Source organism: Centruroides sculpturatus, unplaced genomic scaffold, assembly GCF_000671375.1.
Source record: "Centruroides sculpturatus isolate CEXI.00-Female unplaced genomic scaffold, Cexi_2.0 scaffold15, whole genome shotgun sequence".
Classification (NCBI taxonomy): Eukaryota; Metazoa; Arthropoda; class Arachnida; order Scorpiones; family Buthidae; genus Centruroides; species Centruroides sculpturatus.
In genome coordinates this window covers 1,515,887-1,536,579 of record NW_019384585.1, presented here as the reverse complement: position 1 = coordinate 1,536,579, position 20,693 = coordinate 1,515,887, and the positions used below count along the sequence as shown (strand labels likewise).

The window sequence follows — 20,693 nt, the reverse complement described above, 5'->3', positions numbered from 1 at the left end:
TACTAGAAAATTTAGATTTTTAAGAGTCCCGTAAAAATCCACGGGCTCACATCATTGTAGCTCAGAAAGCAAAATAAAAGGTTTACTTTCATAAAGTTTTAAAAGTGTGTAAGTCATTAGAAGTCCGAAATTTTTTTAAAAAGAATAAATAAACTGGTAAATTATTGGCAAAAATTTGTTGAATTAGATTATTATTGGGCTGCAATTTGAAAAAATTGTAGACCTCTAAATTTTCACTGTTGTCTGACTGTCTCTCTGTCTTTCCTTAATCTAGAGAACAGAGTTAGAAGTTTAAGACTAAATTTAATAAATGAAATTTAAGACTAGGTATGGAAAGCTTAGGTGCAGGAGGCCCCAATTAACTATTTTCAAACTTCCAATGCAAACTAGAAGTCACATTATTTCAGTTCAAAAATTTTCCTCTGAAAAGAGTTAGATAGATGACCAGCACAACTTTATTACTAAGAGAAAAGTATTATGTACAGGAGCAAGGTACTACTGTACAGTACTAATTTGAGATGGAGAGCATATATTTTAAATTAAATAAATTAAAAATATGATTAAAAATTGCAATGTCACAATGAATAATTATAAATTAAAATACTATTGTATTGTTTCATTTTTATTAATAAATTTCTATCAAATTTGAGTTTATTGGTTTTGAAGATCAACTGTTTTATATGCAACAATCTGATATTTTTTTGTATAATGTAGAATATTTATTAAAATAATATAATTGTAGAATAGAAATCTATAATGCTCTTTCTGGTAGTCAAATGTTTTATTATGTGAAATTTTTGGCCTTTTTTTTTTTGGCTGTTTTATATAAAAACAATATATTTTTATGTAAAATATTAAATTTAAAAACTTTATATATTACTAGGTTACTGGATATGATTTTAAAGCTGATATTTGGAGTTTTGGAATCACTGCCATTGAATTAGTTACTGGAACTGCACCTTATCATAAGTATCCACCAATGAAGGTATGTAAATTAAATTTATCAAATTTCATATGGTTTTAAAAATCTTATTAAAACATAATAAAAGTAAAAAAATTACGTGTATTTAAATCAATAAAAAATGCTGGATTTTACAAATGAAATTATGGATAACTTCATATTTATGTGAGTTGATTAATTACATAATTAAACGTTAAAGTGAGTTTAGATTTATATCTAATATCTTGTTTTAATATACCTGAAATATTGGATCTGTATCTTGTCTGATTTATATACATACATCAAAGAAAATGTGAAATTTTTTAATAATAATTAGTAATTTTTTAATTTATTAAATAGATAATTCAAATACATAATGGTAAATTTATGAGAGACTAATAATTAATTGCTTATAAATTTTAAATGAACTTTCCATTGCCATTGAATACATGAGTTACAAAGCACCATATTTATTCATTAAAGTTTACAAACTGCAATAGTCTATTGTAACAATTTACATTTTAAAATTCTTTTTTACTTTGATTTTACACAGTTGACATACCTTAAGTCAGTGGTCCCCAACCTTTTTATCACCGCGGACTGGTCAACATTTGATAACTTTACTGCGGCCCACTGAGGGGGGGCATTGATTGTTCATATTTTAGATTGATTTAATTTAATAATTTTAATTTAACTGTATTTAAACATACCTTCAAAATAAAATACAGTTACACCAAAGAATGAATATAATGTGATTTAACATTTTAACTCACTAGAACACTAAATCAATGAGAACCCTGAGCTTGTTTCTTTGCAACGAGACAGTTCCATCTGGGGGTAATAGGAGACAATGACACCTGAAGTGTGTTTCTTATGTCCAGTTTGTTCCGTTGTTCCATCGTCTATTAAAAGTTGCACAAACCTGAGACAAATACACCATAGTAAATAAAATGGAAATAATTTAATGTTCCTTGGGTGGCCTGGTACCATTTGATCCACGGACCAGTACCGGTCCACAGCCTGGGGGTTGGGGACCACTGCCTTAAGTGACTGAGTGCACTTTATACAAATTACATATTCTCTAACAAAGTTTTATTTATTTATTGTTATTTTTAAATTATTATAAAATAGGTTAGTTTTATAGATTTTTTTTATACTTTCAACAATACAGTAGAGCGTCAATTTTCCGAATCAATTGGGGACTGGGGTTGTTCGTATAACTGATATTTCGGATAACCGATTTATGTACGAAAAAATAGTTTAACATATCCGACGTTGAAATTTTTCTCCGTTGCATGTCGCTTCGCGTTGAATTTTCGTCGATGTTAAGCCTAACGAAGACTATTGTATCGTAAAAAATTATTTTTTTATTTTGTACAAACAAAATAAATATATTGAAAAATATAAAAACAATAAAAAATTATACTTCAGATGTTAATTTAGTATCAAAAACGTAAAATATTTGAGTAGCCGAAGACATAGACAAAGATTGAAGCGCCACAGCACTGGCGAAAATTTAAATTTGCCGACTGGAATTCTTTCGGATGATTGACTTTCGGAAAATCGACGCTCTACTGTAGTATAAATTATATTCTTAATCAATTATTATTAAGATATGTATTTACAGTAAAGTGTCATTTTCGAGATTGATTAATTACCAACATATAAATTTATTGTTGTAAAAGAAAAAAAAAGTAAATTGTAAACTTTTGGTCAACTTCATTTTAATTTACTGCTTTCAGCATATGCTGAAAACATATTTTGTGAAAGAGAATTACATAAATATATTATAAAATCATATATTTTATAACTAAAGTTGTTAATATTTATTGATGTTGGCATTATTATCATCAATACTTGTCATAAATTATCTTATATTGAGCATCCCTGCCATTTCATAACTTATAATAATGTTTTTGTTAAAACTTTTGATACCTTTTAAGTATTGAATTATTTTATATGATATTTTTTTTTATAATTTATACACATTTTATTTAACTATTAAAATTTTAATATTGTTGCAAAAAGATACTTGTATATACTATTTGAGATTTCCAAGATATTAACAGACATAAATAAATGCTCATATTAAATAATCAAGATTTTTCTTGAATATCAATCAGTATCACTTGCTAATTATTTATATGCAAGTTCAGAAAATGCTTGAATTTTCATTTTTATATTTGTAGGTACTTATGCTAACACTACAAAATGACCCACCAACTATAGATTCTGTTGCAGATGAAAAGGATCAATATAAAAATTATGGAAAATCCATAAGAAAAATGATAACTGATTGTTTACAAAAAGATCCTACAAAAAGGTGAAGATTGCAGTTTCATATTTTATATACAAACAGTTAATAATTAATATGTAGATAAATATTAATCCTTTCATTAGTAATATAAATTACTTTAAGTTTCTGAAACATTATTATTAAGTATAGATATTAAAGTAAAAATAAGAGAAATTTTTGCATGCTTTTCTTATTTGAAAAAAAGAATTCCAATCAACTCCTGATTTAGACAGGCAGATTTACTGTGGTTGGTGATGGCAGGAACATACAAGGTCTGTTCAAAAAGTATCGGACCTTTGGTCGGCAAAAATAAATTTATTGACTTTGAGGTACAAAACCNTGTGAAAATAAAGATATTTTGTTTTGACTTTTTAAGTAAGATCTCTATTTGCTAATCAGAAACCATACCAGTCCTATTATTAAACAAGGTCCAAGTAATTTAAAGGATGTTTCAAATAAAGATCATTCGAGTATTGGATCTTCTGATACTTACTCGTCACTGGATAACAATCCAACTACACCAGCTGTTCAAGAAAATCATACATCTCAGCATACAAATGCTGTTCCATCAGGTGATTCGTTTTCTGCAGTTCTTCCCACTCAAGATCACGTACCACAAGTTCCACCACTTCAACCTATGCAACCACCACCTCAGCAGGTATTTGAATTTTTTTTAATCTAATCAATGTTTTTTTTTTTTTTTACTATATTTACTAACTCCACTGACTTTGTTTTGTGCACAGATTTTATTAAATATTTAATAAAATGAAATTTTAGGCTAATTTTTTTAAAAGGGAATAATATATTTCTACCACCAAAAATTGCCATCTTATAATTGTATGCACTGTAAACATTTCTTGTAATTACCAATTACTTAAAATATTTACAATTTAATTGATCATAACTCTAATTCTAATGATCACTTCTTGGAATATTAACACATATATAATTTGAATTGTCTACAAGAACTTATTTATTTCTACGACTTATTATACTGTTGACCTGGTTCAGTCTTTATTTTTTCACCTGGTGAAAAATAAAGACTGTTTTTCTGAATTGTTTTCTTAACTTGCAGAATCAGATCACTGGTAAAATAAATCCTAGAAATAAATAAGTCCTTGTAGACAATTTAAGTACAAAGCTATAAAATAAGGACACAAAGGCAAAACATTTGATATATATATATATATAATTTTAATTGACAATTGATTATTCAAGCAATATTCAACAAAATAGTGAAAATTTTATTTTAAAAATTATATTGAATACATTGGAAGGTGTAATTATATGTTATTGCAGCATTCATAAGTAGCATTTAAATATTTTTCTAATTCTTGTGTTTGTTATCTGAACAATCTCAACAAATTCAAATTTAAGATCATAAAAACAGTTCAGAATTTAAACGAAAAATTATTTTTTTAAAATGATGATTATGTTATGCTACGTTTCAGAGAGAGTTTTATCAAAAAATATAAATTTGGCAAATGATAATTCCTTGTGACAATGAGAGTGATGATCAGTCATTTCAGTAACATGGTAAAAAAATAGATTGAAATAATAAATATAATAATAATTAACCAAAGCATGCTTAAAGTGAATAAAAATGTTAAAGAATGACATTATAGGGAATAATACAAATTACCATGTTTTCAAGTAGAATTGGTGAAAATAATCATTTATAAATTCTGGAAAAATATATATTAATGAAATTTTAACAATGTAGTAATGATATATGAATTCCATAATAATTGAATTTAATATATTAGTGTATTGTTCTTGTCAATCCACTCAGAATAATATCTTAGAGAGCATAAATATATAAGATTACAGATAAAAATGTTAATTTTTCTTAAATGAACTAGATTGAAAATATACAGATGTCACTCAACTGCCAAAGAACTTTGAATATGTGTAATACATACAATATTCTTCTATTTATAAATTTTAGAAAATAGACATATCTGTCAATAGTTCTTTAATTAATAGTAAAAAATTTTTAAATATTTTTTCTAGGTACCTGTAGATAATTTACAATCAAATCTAGCTAATCAAGCTCTTAATCTAGTCTTAAGGATAAGGTAAGTTCATATTCTGTTTTTATTGATTTAATATGAAATTGTAAATTTTTTATATAGGCATTTAAAATACTATTTAATAAGTTTAATATTTGTTATATTGTAGTTTAAAATAGCAATTTATACTTATTATGGGTAATGAATAATAATAATCTACAAATTTTGGGTTTAAATAAAAGTGCAACATTTGAAAATGGTTATAATTTACATGTTACCTTCTCATCATGCTTATATAAATGACTCCTGCATATCAGTATCAGTTTTCTTATGTATGTATGTATGTATGTATGTATGTATATATATATTATAGTAAATACTATTTTATAANCGCTTTCTGCAGGCGGGAAAAAATTCAGGGCTGTGCATGACTGTCCCCTCCACAACTCCACCGAAGGAGGCCTCTCTCGCATCATTGGTTTACGCGGAAAAAAATAAGGTCCGATACTTTTTGAACAGACCTTGTACACACACATACATCATATTATTTTTAATAATGCATATCTAATTGTGAAATTTAGTTAAGTGTTCATTTTTTTTAGGATAACTTACTGTACTTTTTGTATTTCTATAGTTGTGTAACATAATTAATGTACAATTTATTAGTGTAATTGTAATTTTCATTTAAAATCCTATCATGTGCTTTTTTAAATGAGTAAAGCCTTTGTGATTGTAATGAGCTATATTTTTCATATTATATTGTGCACATAGTTATTTCAAGTTATTTGTGGATTTACTTTGAAATTCAAAATACTATAGTCTGCAAGCTCTTCATTGCCCCGCTGAATCAGGAGTTGACTATATTTAGATATCATGAGCAACATCTTATAAGAATTAAACTAAACAAATTGTCCCAAAAATAAAGTTATATTTAATAGTGTTAAATGATTAATTCTAAATTATTTTTAAATATAGGCCTACAGCAGTAGAATTATTGAAACATCCATTTTTTAAAAAATCTAAGGTAAGAATGGGGAAATTTTTTAAAACTTTTATGATTAAAATTATCTTTAAAAAGAAGTATTGTTGAGGAACATACAAAATGTCATAAACACAGTTAAATAAATTTATATCAACAAACTAAATGTCACTTTTTACTGACTTCATTTAATTCAATAAGAAACATAAACATTATTCTTTTTTTATGAAATCTTAAAAATTTTATTTTGAAAGTTTGTTTGTAGAATTTCATAAAATAAATGTATGTTTTAAACTTTAGAAAGGATTTATAGAAAAAAAATCAAAACTTATAAATTCTTATTTTAGAAAACAAATCTTGATAAATCATTAAGATTTTTTTGACATGTTTAATTTTCAAATAAAACTTCTGCAGTTTAAGAAAGATTTTTAAATTAAAATAGTCAAATTGTTGTTTCTTGTTGTCTAATGGCATTCTAATCTGTCTTTTTCTTTATTTAAATTCTCAAGTTATCATTTTTTATGTAAAATTTTCATTTTCCTTATATGCTGACTTAAATATAGTTGTTTAGAAATAGCTAAAAGGATTATATTCTATTCTTTTGAATGACTTTCCAAATAACTATTATGTTGTTTGTTAATGTTATCAGTAACTTGACATATTTTAGATCTTTTTTGTTTTCGTTTAATTTCACTTTTATTTTATTCTGTTACTTATAACTACAGAAAGATTCTTCTATTGATTTATTAAAGTGTATCTAGTAAACTATATCTAAACATTTCAGTAAAGCTACTCGTATACAGTCGACCCCCCTATAAGATATAGATACGTTCCAATTTATTAGGAATCCGATTTCTTACAAGTCGTTCCAATCACAGCCCGACACGTGTCAAGTTTACGGACTACGGCTGATTGAAAGGTTTTCTTCCATAAAATTAATCGATTCTACACTAATCCGACTCAACATTTCCAAAATACGTATATTTTTCGTAGTTTTATAGGAATTGTAATTATAGGGACCGTAATTATAGGGGGGTCGACTGTATCTAAAAAGTAAAATGGTTATCATTACTTACAGTTTTCTGTGATCTTTATTATTGTTTATTGTTTTTTAATTTAGAAACTTATATTCTTCAATTTTACTTAGATAAACTTGTATTAGTTTTTAAAATTATTACTACTTTGCATTTTAATTGATGTGAGACAATTGAAAAGTTGTCATAATAGTAAGATAATCTTTTGATTTGGCATTTTTTTTAATTGTTTCTAATCAATGAAAACTGAAATAAGTTATATATTAATAAATAAAAATTACAATGACTCAGGTCTATAAATCTTTTAATACCTAGTTTTTGAATCTTTTCAATACATTTGTAAGTATTCAGTAATTCTAGTAATAGGGCTGTAGATGTGCAAAAAGTATGTAAAAACTTATTTCTATGAATAAGCTGTTGAAAATTTATTTGTTGTTAAATACTTAATAATTATTAAAACTATATGAATGACAAAAGTCAATAATAAGTGTATATATCTGTTCTGTTTATCATTGTCAGGGATCTTATATTATTATAATAGGGACATATTTTTAATATTTGAGTATATAATATAAATGAAGATTTTTGACTTTTTAAAATATTAAAAGAATGAAAGTTAAACTAATTTTTTTGTGTGTTTATGTGACAATTGAAAATTAGAATTGTTTATAATCATTACTTCAAAATTGGGGTTTTTTTTTTTTAACCTTTTTAATTTTAGGACATTTTTGTTTAAACTCAATTTTCTTGATTTTATTTTATTTTGAAACACATTATAACAGGCATTTCAGAATATCATAATAATTAGTATCACTGGGAAAATCATTGATTGATAAAATTAAATGGCATTTTAAAAATTTTTATTTAATGTTTGTAAAATAATTTTTAATATCATCTATTAAAATAAATATAAATTTTATTTAATATTAGGATAAAAAGTTTTTGGTGCAGACTTTATTGACATGTGCACCATCTATGGAAGTCAGAGCACAGAAGGTAATTATATATATAAATTTTTTGCATTGTAGTAATTAAAGATATTTTAAAAGACAAAATGTTAATAGTTTGCTAAAATTTTACAAAAATTAACTTGTAGTGTATAATTATTGTAATAAAATATGTTGAATTCATTTTACATTATAATTAGGACTTTTTTTATATTATTCATTTTGCTGTATAGGTGAACACGTTTAGCCAAAAATGTTATCAAAGATCTAATTTTGGATATCTATTCTGTATAGCTCAAAAATGCTAAAAGGCCACCCGGAACCAGTGGCCGTCTACATAGGACAGAAACTGGAGATTGGGTATGGTCTTCTGATGAAGAAGATGAACCATTTGACTTAAAGGTAATTAAATATTTTCTAAATTGAGAATATATATATTTTTTTTACCTGTAAAACCTCATAAAATATATTAAAAAATAATTTATAATAAATTTTTGTATTAAAACAATGTTTTGATTATTTTAATCATGGTGCTTTTTTTTATAATGTTTAATATAATTAATCTTACATAATTTATTTCAAAAAATGTTATACCAAATTATTTCAATAATTAGTTGAAGCTGCATTATATTGAGACTAAAATTTGTAATAAAAACATTATTTTAAAAAAAAATATATATATATAGTTAAAAAGGTTTTAAATTGTCATTTTTAATGAAATTTAATGCAATTTTGTAAATTAGAATTTAGGTTTAGAATATATACAAAAAATTTTTAAGCTATTTAATTGCTAAATTGTATAAAATGTTAAATATATTTTAAGTATTTAACATTTTATACATTAATACAACATAGTTTATATGATAATAAATTTGATTTCATTTTAAGTTGTAATATTTGTATTAATGTAGAAATTATTGTTTAAAGTAAAATAAGTAAAAAATCAAGAAATAGATTTTTAATGTAGAAAATACAGTTCTGAATCATTTAATCGAAAAATTAATTTATGTTAAAATTCAAAATTGAATTTTAAAAAACTTAATTTATTTTATTATTACATTTTTTTAATTTATGAAACTTATACAATTGAGAATTTTTATATTTTAAGATTTTTTGTTAATTTTTTTTTTGTTTTTAATTTAAAGGATGTTTCAAATAAAGATCATTCGAGTATTGGATCTTCTGATACTTACTCGTCACTGGATAACAATCCAACTACACCAGCTGTTCAAGAAAATCATACATCTCAGCATACAAATGCTGTTCCATCAGGTGATTCGTTTTCTGCAGTTCTTCCCACTCAAGATCACGTACCACAAGTTCCACCACTTCAACCTATGCAACCACCACCTCAGCAGGTATTTGAATTTTTTTTAATCTAATCAATGTTTTTTTTTTTTTTTACTATATTTACTAACTCCACTGACTTTGTTTTGTGCACAGATTTTATTAAATATTTAATAAAATGAAATTTTAGGCTAATTTTTTTAAAAGGGAATAATATATTTCTACCACCAAAAATTGCCATCTTATAATTGTATGCACTGTAAACATTTCTTGTAATTACCAATTACTTAAAATATTTACAATTTAATTGATCATAACTCTAATTCTAATGATCACTTCTTGGAATATTAACACATATATAATTTGAATTGTCTACAAGAACTTATTTATTTCTACGACTTATTATACTGTTGACCTGGTTCAGTCTTTATTTTTTCACCTGGTGAAAAATAAAGACTGTTTTTCTGAATTGTTTTCTTAACTTGCAGAATCAGATCACTGGTAAAATAAATCCTAGAAATAAATAAGTCCTTGTAGACAATTTAAGTACAAAGCTATAAAATAAGGACACAAAGGCAAAACATTTGATATATATATATATATAATTTTAATTGACAATTGATTATTCAAGCAATATTCAACAAAATAGTGAAAATTTTATTTTAAAAATTATATTGAATACATTGGAAGGTGTAATTATATGTTATTGCAGCATTCATAAGTAGCATTTAAATATTTTTCTAATTCTTGTGTTTGTTATCTGAACAATCTCAACAAATTCAAATTTAAGATCATAAAAACAGTTCAGAATTTAAACGAAAAATTATTTTTTTAAAATGATGATTATGTTATGCTACGTTTCAGAGAGAGTTTTATCAAAAAATATAAATTTGGCAAATGATAATTCCTTGTGACAATGAGAGTGATGATCAGTCATTTCAGTAACATGGTAAAAAAATAGATTGAAATAATAAATATAATAATAATTAACCAAAGCATGCTTAAAGTGAATAAAAATGTTAAAGAATGACATTATAGGGAATAATACAAATTACCATGTTTTCAAGTAGAATTGGTGAAAATAATCATTTATAAATTCTGGAAAAATATATATTAATGAAATTTTAACAATGTAGTAATGATATATGAATTCCATAATAATTGAATTTAATATATTAGTGTATTGTTCTTGTCAATCCACTCAGAATAATATCTTAGAGAGCATAAATATATAAGATTACAGATAAAAATGTTAATTTTTCTTAAATGAACTAGATTGAAAATATACAGATGTCACTCAACTGCCAAAGAACTTTGAATATGTGTAATACATACAATATTCTTCTATTTATAAATTTTAGAAAATAGACATATCTGTCAATAGTTCTTTAATTAATAGTAAAAAATTTTTAAATATTTTTTCTAGGTACCTGTAGATAATTTACAATCAAATCTAGCTAATCAAGCTCTTAATCTAGTCTTAAGGATAAGGTAAGTTCATATTCTGTTTTTATTGATTTAATATGAAATTGTAAATTTTTTATATAGGCATTTAAAATACTATTTAATAAGTTTAATATTTGTTATATTGTAGTTTAAAATAGCAATTTATACTTATTATGGGTAATGAATAATAATAATCTACAAATTTTGGGTTTAAATAAAAGTGCAACATTTGAAAATGGTTATAATTTACATGTTACCTTCTCATCATGCTTATATAAATGACTCCTGCATATCAGTATCAGTTTTCTTATGTATGTATGTATGTATGTATGTATGTATATATATATTATAGTAAATACTATTTTATAATTATTTAGAATTTTTTAAAATATATATATAAATATAAAAGAAATTCTATGTACTATAATTTTTTAAAAGGACTAAAGAAATTATTTTTATGATAAATGTAACTAAAAGTTACTAGCACAATGTAGGAAAGGAACACTTTATAACTTCACAATTTACAAGTTATGAGTATAACAGACAAATATATAAACATGAAAAAATAAAATATAAAAAAGATTAAATCTAGAGAGACATTAGGCTATGTTTAATATTGATTGAAAAATTTATAATTTTTTTACAGAAGAGGTCATAAGTGGAAATCTGTGGACATTGATTAGGGCAAATAAGCTCTTCACTCAAATTAAAAGGCATACAAGAGGATGACTTTGTTGTCACAAAGACAGAAATTCTAAATTTATGTTGGCAACCGAACTTCTGTTCATATTTTAGATCATTTTCCTTTTTAATGTTCAAAACAACATTGATATGGATTAACATTTTGTGCCAAACTTTTTATATTTAGGCTATTCAGATGATTTTTGCTGGTTTTAGATTTTTTTGTGTGTGTGTGTGTGTGGTCTTTCTTTAATTCATCTATTGACTGAAAATAGAAAATGGTGTTTTGTGGTAAACAAATTACTGTATGTTCTCAGAATATTTTTGAATTGTAGAATGGCTACAGCATGATATACAGCATGAAAAGTCAAAACAAAATATTTTTATTTTTACCTGTGAAAATAAAGATATTTTGTTTTGACTTTTTAAGTAAGATCTCTATTTGCTAATCAGAAACCATACCAGTCCTATTATTAAACAAGGTCCAAGTAGACAAGGATACAAACAGAAATTATCATGCAGAAAATTAATTGCTTTGAATGAATACATAATATTCTCCCAAAGCATTTAATTTTTTGGGCAATAAATTGTCAGTAGCTTCAGTTTGCAGTCATTTTTATATGATGCAGTGATTCTAAATTATTATTGGGATTTCAATGTCCTACAGCAGCAATCTATCAGTATTGAAAATTCATTTTGCTGAACAATCATTATTTACAGAAATGTTCTATAAATGAACAAACAAGTTTTTTCCTATCTATCAGATGCAGCTTTTGTTATTGACTTTAACATTCTTGATGTTAAAATTGCAATTTTTAAAATTATACGACCATATTATATTTCTATTAATGTCTCTAACTTTCCTTTCTTAGATGTATTCAGATAAAGACATTATATTATCATACAAATTTCTGTTTAGAAAATTAATTGCAATTAGCAACTAATTTTCTAAATTTTCATTTTTTTATATAATTCTTATACTACTACATTTTTTACACACATATTAATAGTAATAATAAAAAATCATTCAATTTTAAAATAAAAAATTATTATTTAATAAAACAGTATTATGACCACTTACATTTACTACTATTCATTTTGCCCAATTTGGCATACTTAAGTACTAAAGATTTGCAAAAGAAATTAAAAAAAAAGTAAATGAATATATGTACAGGAATTTAATTATTAAAAACTTACATTTTGCATAATTATATTTTTTCCATGATTATTTATATTTTAACACTAATGACCATACAAAAAAACTTTTGGCTAATTCAATCCTTTTTCTATATTTCACCTGAGACCAACAATATAGAACATGAAAATAAAACATAAATCTTTTTTAAAATGACTGACAAGATATCATTAAAAACACAGACACATAAAACACTGGACATCAACCTTTCTTTATAGGATCTGGTGTCAGTTACTTCAAGCAGCACTAAAAAGTTTTCAATATCAGCCAAGTCCTAGTTATATTTATAGATGAAACAAACTGTAGTGTCCTCTGGTGGAAAATCAGTTAACTCAAAAATTTTTGCATAATTATATTTATATTAACGATATATTGTCGTCATTTTAAAAATTAATGTTTTATCTTCATGTTGTATATTGTTGATCTCTAATGAAATATAGAAAAAGGATTGAATTGGCCAAAAAATTTTTTATATATGGTCATTACAGTGTTAATTACACTTTGCAGTTCTGAATATAATTATACACAAAATGGTCACAAAAGTTCTTGTGCATGCTACTCAGAAAAATTTCTCTGCTTCTATGTTCTCTGCACAAATATTTTCCCATCTTTTGATATCTTGTTCCATGTTGTTGTTTTGAAATCATTAAAATAATCTCTGATAGAGATGAGACATTTTCTTTTACATATTACTCCAAACTGAATTGGTTTGATGCCACATCATACTATATTTTTCATACTGAAGCACTATCAAAAAATAAAACAAATAATTGTATCCTTTGTTAATGTCATACATAGAGACTTTATGGCCACTCTATATATGAATTTTTCAATTTTGTGTTACATATCAGTTTAGATCTTGTGCTCCAAATGTTATATATACAACAATTGATATTTTAATTTTTTGATCATCTCAAATAATTTAAGTCCAGTCAATGTAATTTTGTTAAATACTATTAATAAATAGCTGTATTTTTCCAGTTTGCATTTTTAATATTCCTTAAATGTATAAATAGAATATTTTCTTGTATAATGTACAATATATAAATAGAATATTGTATAAATGTATAAATAGAATATTATATAATTTTTTTATTAGAATTATGAAAATATGACTTAAAAATTATTATTATGATTTTAGAAATCAGAGAAGAGAATTAAATGATATAAGATTTGAATTTACACCAAACAGAGGTAAATTATTCCCTTGTTAAGTTTTTTTTATTGTAAAAATTTTTATGTTTTAATATACAGTCAAACCTTCTATATAATACAACCTTATAGAACATCATTAAAACTTGTAAACAGATCTTTGTGATAAATATTAAATGTAAATCCTTCACTAGTTGTGAATTGCTGTGTATACACAATTTATTATTAATGCAAGTGACAATGTTATTGTCAAATCATATGACTTTCAAATTCTCAAACTTGTGTGTTAATCTCATTAAGATAATTCTTGTTATTTGAGTTAGTGATAGGAAAATCATTTCCATGAATAGCTTGAACAACTCAGTTATTACAAATGGTTTGCTTATGATAATTTTACTCAAGTAACAATCACTCAAGTGATAGTTTGAGTGATTGCTCATTCATTTTTAAATACAGCTCTCCCTTGATAGTCCGACGTGCTCAGTAGTCTGACACACCTCCCGTCAAGGTACCCATCCTCATTACGTGTCTGCTTGCACAGAAGCATGTTGCGACGTGAATCTCCTCATCCAATTCTTACACGATGACACACATTTTGTGTGTTTTCTGTGAGCAGTTCTGTTCGAACAGTTGAAGTATGGAATATTGTAAGCTCCTGCTAGCAAAACAATGCAAAATATGTAATTATTTTCAGTAATTCGGACACTTTTGGTAATCCAACACCCCTTTGGTCCCATACTGTCAGACTATTAAGGGAGAGCTGTAGTAATTAACTAAATAACTTGTTTGGTTGTATTTTATAGTAGATGTCAAGTTAGAATTAATAGACTTTTTTTATAATGTGAATTGCCATTCCATACTCAATAACTTCTGTTTTATATAAAATGGTGTTACTGCCATTCAAGTAATAATTACCCACTTATTGAAATCATTCCATTACTAATCACTTGATTATCAAAATTATTCAACCAACCCCAATGCTAGTTTGAAGTTCTTTAGTGTAACATCATATTCAGTTTAGTGCCTTTTAGAAGTAGACAAATGCTGGTATCAAATTAAGGTTTGACTCATTATTTGCATTCAAAATAATATGCAGTTTTATTCAAATTATTTTGTTCTTCAGATACATCAGATGGTATAGCTGCCGAATTAGTAGGAGCAGGATTAGTCGACGGGAAAGATATTATTGTAGGTAAGTCTGAACGCTCCTTTATTTTGAAAAATTTGAAAATTTACATTTACTTGTATTTGAATGTTGTTTTTTATTAGTTATTTACTCTGAAAATTTAGAAAACTTTTTCATAATGTTTTTATATGAAAGTTAATATAAAGATCTGTTTCATGTTCTTTATTTCTTTTTTATTTTATGCTAATTCCTTCTAATGGAATAATAATAATAAATACACCATTAAACTTACACAATACAGATCTGGATTTTATGCAGTACAGAAAACTCAGAGACACCATCAGGCAGTTTTGGGCTTGAAATGCCCTCCACAGTAAGCATCTAACTACCTCAGCCAGGATTGTTTATAGAATTGTGTCAAAGTGTTGGCTGAATCTTGGATAGATGGAAAGGTTTGGGTTTGCCATACAAGATCAGGTCGTAAATACATAAAACTACAGAAAGCACATCTTAAAAGACACAATATTGTACTTACAGATAACATTTGTGTTGTAAAGTTGGCATTTCCTACATCATATTGGGTTGCAAGCTTTTAACACAGACTGACTACTTATGTCAACTTAACCAAATAGCAAGCTCAATACATCAAAGCTTGTTTAAACACAAACTTCTACATGCTCAGAAACCATATTACAAATACACACCTCAGACGGTCATAGACAACATCGTACAATGTATAATGTATACTATGACTATCATAATAACAGACAAAACAACTCGTTACAACAGGCCAGGCATCACATTTATTGACAAACCGAAAATTACATACACCATAGACATAGCTCTATCAGACATCCACAATATACAAAATAGAAATATGTGGAGAATGGATAAGATACTTTTGTGCCAATAGTCCTTTTTTGCACAGGTGTCATACCATATTGCAAAGGTTTCAAAATAATATATTTCAGAAAGTAATAATTACTTAATCAAAATCAATAAAACAAATATTAGCAATATTTTAACTTTTAAGCATCACACCTCATATCAATCATTTATATTGTATAACACTAAAGATTAGCAATTCAATAAATTCTATAAATCATCATTTATTTTAATTTAAATTATTGTTTATTGTTTACAACAGAAATGTTTAAAAAGACATTCTTTTAGAGTTATCATTATATCTGATATAACAATATATCACCAATATTATTCCTGTAAATTATGTTTGCAATAAATATGTTATGTCAGATAGATAATATCTGTCTATTTAAACATTTCTGTTGTAAACAATAAACAATAATTTAAATTTAAATAAATGGTGGTTTATAGAATTTATTGAAGTGCTAATCTTCAGTATATTATTTTAGATGTAATAAGACATGCAATGATCATATTTTATTGTTTTTTTAGTGAATAATAACACTTATTTTTATTTGTGCTAACCATTTTTTTAATCACTTTCCTCATTGTTGTTTGTACATTTTCAAACTTTTAAAATAAAAAATAATTATATTTGTAAATTAAAACGTACTTTCTCTTATATTTCGAGTCAATATATTATGAGGATTTGCGAATGTTAACAGTAATATATCAGTACATAACTTATATCAAACAATTTTCTGAGGTTTGTCTGCAGATTTGATTCTTAATTAACGGATCTCTTTTCATATAACTAACAAAATGTTTTTCAACATGTATACAAATAAATGATGTAGACATTACTTTAATATGTTTGAAATTTTATTCACTTTTAATAATTATTCGATTTTAATTCCTTACAGTTGCAGCTAATCTTCAAAAATTGATTGATAACACCGCTTTGAAAGCAATTACTTTTGCATTGGTAAGTCGTACTGAAATATTTTTGTGTAATTTATTGCGTTTAAGTTCGGTAAAATTTAATATTTCGGTGACAATTTAGGTGTAAAATTCAAATTAAAAGTGCATAAATTTTAATTAATTCTAATCGAAATTCTTGTTTTCGTGAACATTGGTACATTAACGAAACGAAAACATTTTGTCGTGGCTTTACGAAAATTCGATGTAAACACTCGATTCTGCAACGAATTCGGACCGATATTTATTTTGTATTTAACAAGGAAATTGACATTTGCGTCGTTATTTTTGTAGAATCCCGGATCGAATCCCAGCGAAGTGCCAGACGACAAAGCGCTGATAGGATTCGCTCAACTGTCACTAACAGATTAGAAGTGCCATGTCGTTCACGTGTGATAACATTCGTACGATTCCCCATCGGGAAATTTCGTTCGGTGCCTCTAGATCAAAAACAAAAAGGAAAACAAACAAAAAAGAAAAAAAAAAAGATCGGAGGAGGCGACCGAACCGGAGAATTTGTCACTATGGCCGCTTTCGCTTTCTCCAAATGGTTTTTCTAAACGTCGTGGTTACTTTCCCGGACGATCGGGATCCTTTTCTTTCGTTCTAAAAGATATTCCAAGCCGTAGAGACGTTCGTTTCGTTAGATATTTAAACACCCGATCGTTCCGTGCCTTCAAAATATTACAAAAAAAAAGAAAAAAAACGAGTTTCCCGAGGGATAGACGTCGTATTACGTAGATAATAGGCAACGGTTTCTGCAAAGTTTTGTAAATATATTCCGTTCACGTTAGAGAAGTGTCTTAGAAGTTTTTTCCGAAACGATTCCGTTAGTAGTTATTTTTTTAAAAATGGTACGTAACGGAAAATATCCGGACCAAACCAGACACGCATCGCTTCCTCTTTCTGATTGACGTCGGTTACCGTGGTCCAACGTGGTTAAATGCAAAAAAAAAAATACAAAAAAAAACAAAAAAAAAATATGCTCGAAAGTAGCGACGTAATAAATTCTAAATCCGTGCACTTTTCCGAATATGTTTTTTGTATTTGTTTTTATTTTCAAATGGACGACGTCGCAGCTGAGAACAAGTCGCGTAACTAGCAATAAATTAGCAACCTCGTTTTACTAATCGACGTCGGTTACGCTATGCAATCGGTAACGGACGGTTGTTGTTATTTTTTTTTTAACTTAATTATGTTTTCGCATGGAATTTGCCAACTTATCGAAACGTATGTTTATGCAGTATTAAGTAAATTATATGTGAATAATAATAAAAACAAATGTCTCTGGAAACAAAGCCAAATCTATTTATTATTAAACGAGAATCTTAAATTCACTTTCGCTGTTTCACGCCGTGAAAAATTGGTTTTTCGTTAGCGAATCGACCAATAGATAGATGAAGATGATGGATAATTCGAAATAAATCTTAGTTAATAAAAAAAACACGATGACTGAACAATTTCTTTTGTACATTTCATGAAATTTTTACTTTAATATTTAATAAATTATTACGTTTATATGTTAAATGTCTGCACCCATCTGTTTGATGAAATTCCCGGAAGATTGGTTTGCTAGAAGGTGCCGTTTTACAAATCACTTCCCTTTTGGTGTTTATTGAATTGGGAGACAAAACATTGAAAATTCGATAATTTGTTAATATTATTTAGAAAAATTTATATATAAATCGGCATTGGTCATCTAAATTCTCGTTTAAAGCCGCCTACTATTAAAAAAATGTATGATTTCTACAACTTTTTTCAATATTGAAAATTATTTTTAGAACCATTCCAATCATCTAAATAAAATGTTTGTAAAAACCGTAAAGCACAATTTATCTCAATTTTTTTAGAAATAGAAAATAATATTTCTTTCTTATATATATATTAGGGTTTCTCGTTTCCCTGTCTTTTGCTTGTCCCGGGATCCAGGGATAGAATTAATTATTTTTAAGATATACAAAATGTCTTGAAATCAAATGATATAATTATTTTTCATTTTTTAAAGTAATTTAAGTACTGTAATTTAATACGTTCTGTAACGTCCTGCTGTGTAAGATATATATTAAAAATTACCTTTGAATTACGTGGAAATTTTCACAAATAGAAAAAAATTTATTAAAGTTTGCTGGAAACTGCAAACAACAACAACAACAAAAATTCTTTGAATTGAGTTAAAAATGAAAAAAATGAACTTAGATCAAACTTCTAACTTAGAAGGTAATTTTCGTTTTTTAAATAGAATATAATACAAAATATTGTAAATTTTTTTAAGATTTTAAAAAGCAAAAATGGTCAATACTCCGATCACTCAATCTAATTCATATTTTCTTAATGAAAAGTCTTGCTACCGAGAATGCCCTTTCCGATTCAATTGATGTGATTGGAATCGTGTTTAATGCATTTAAGAGAAAACGGATATTATTTGTTTTTTCACGTGTAGCTTGGAAGATTTCTAGTTCGTTTTCGAGATTGTAGTACTTCTTTCGCTCTCTAGTATTCTTGATTTGTCTTCCTTGGTTGCTATAATAGAAACATCATAGCCCAATAATTCGGCAGTTCGTTTGTCTTTAATAATCAGGTTATGAAGAAAAACTTCGTACTCGTTTGTATCCTTGCCCAATTTACACAACCTGGCGTTACGCAGTTATTGAAGCTACTGGGCATGGTTAAAAATTAAGACAGCATAAGCACAATTATTCAGATATTACAGGTGAAGAATTTTCAGTCTTGCCACAAATAAGCTACGTATTGATTATTGACCATTTGTGACATGCCATAACGAGCAAAAATTAAAAAAACTAAGTAGGTTTACAATAATAAATACAAATGTATTCTGACAATTTGAGTTAATTATATTTTCTATTTGTAAAATTTCCTCAACCTTAACACAAAATAAGAAAAGAGGGAATTTTTAAGAAATTTGCGGGATTTCCTGGGTTAAAAAAAAACCAGGATTTCGAGATCCTATTTGAGTAACCCTAAGATATATATTATTATTATGCATATTAAGCACTATCGGAATCGGTTTCATCTACGAATGACATATATTCTGCCCATGGTACAAGTTGGCGTGGAAGTGGCGCCATTATTTTTCTCCCGCTTCGAAGATATAATCCGGGATATAAGTTCTTACAACTCATTTTGATTTAAAAGGTTATAGTAATCTGCATATATTTCGACAGTAGTTATATATTTATTAAATACTTTACTAATTAGTTTCGCGTTTATAGTTGTTTCGAACGAAAATTATTCATATTCGGGCGAGGATAATGGCGGCACATCCGATTCCGTTTTAGTGCAGTTTTATTTTAAAAAGTAAAGTAAATTTGTAAAAATTTATGTGCGAGACGGATATTTAAAGCCTAATTTTTTTTAAACTTTTGTGGATACTACCAACGTTTGGATCATGCCGTACCATTCATAATATAAATCTAAAAGCATGCTTTGAATACACGTGGAAACATTATTAAATTGGAAGTAAACTATTAAAAGTGAATTGTCATTAGACAAAGTTTTAATCTTTATTAATTTAAGTCTGCCTGCGGACCAGAGTGAATATGATTTTATTTTCGACATTGCTCACAAATTACCCAAGTTTGAAATATTTACATTCGTATTTTAAATTGATAATTCTAAAAATATTAACATACAATTAAGTTGTTTACAGTACAATAAGATGTTTAAAAATTGGTAACGAAAACATACATTCCCTTCATATTGCAATGTTGGTTGTAATATAGACTACGTAATAAAAAT

General features: G+C 26.3%; 1 protein-coding gene across 1 annotated transcript in view; it reads left to right on the top strand.

Moving 5' to 3' along the window:
* Positions 1 to 17,938, top strand: part of LOC111624554 (serine/threonine-protein kinase OSR1-like) — a 65,343-nt gene extending 47,405 nt beyond the window's left edge. Inside the window, exons 9-19 of the mRNA XM_023367427.1 lie at positions 884 to 985; positions 3,130 to 3,263; positions 6,224 to 6,272; positions 8,192 to 8,257; positions 8,503 to 8,610; positions 9,354 to 9,566; positions 10,922 to 10,986; positions 13,959 to 14,011; positions 15,093 to 15,161; positions 16,883 to 16,944; positions 17,232 to 17,938. Coding sequence (XP_023223195.1) covers positions 884 to 985; positions 3,130 to 3,263; positions 6,224 to 6,272; positions 8,192 to 8,257; positions 8,503 to 8,610; positions 9,354 to 9,566; positions 10,922 to 10,986; positions 13,959 to 14,011; positions 15,093 to 15,161; positions 16,883 to 16,944; positions 17,232 to 17,309 — 999 coding nt within the window. The 3' untranslated portion in view covers positions 17,310 to 17,938. The remainder of the gene's footprint in view (positions 1 to 883; positions 986 to 3,129; positions 3,264 to 6,223; positions 6,273 to 8,191; positions 8,258 to 8,502; positions 8,611 to 9,353; positions 9,567 to 10,921; positions 10,987 to 13,958; positions 14,012 to 15,092; positions 15,162 to 16,882; positions 16,945 to 17,231) is intronic.
* The last annotated feature ends 2,755 nt before the right edge of the window (positions 17,939 to 20,693 follow it).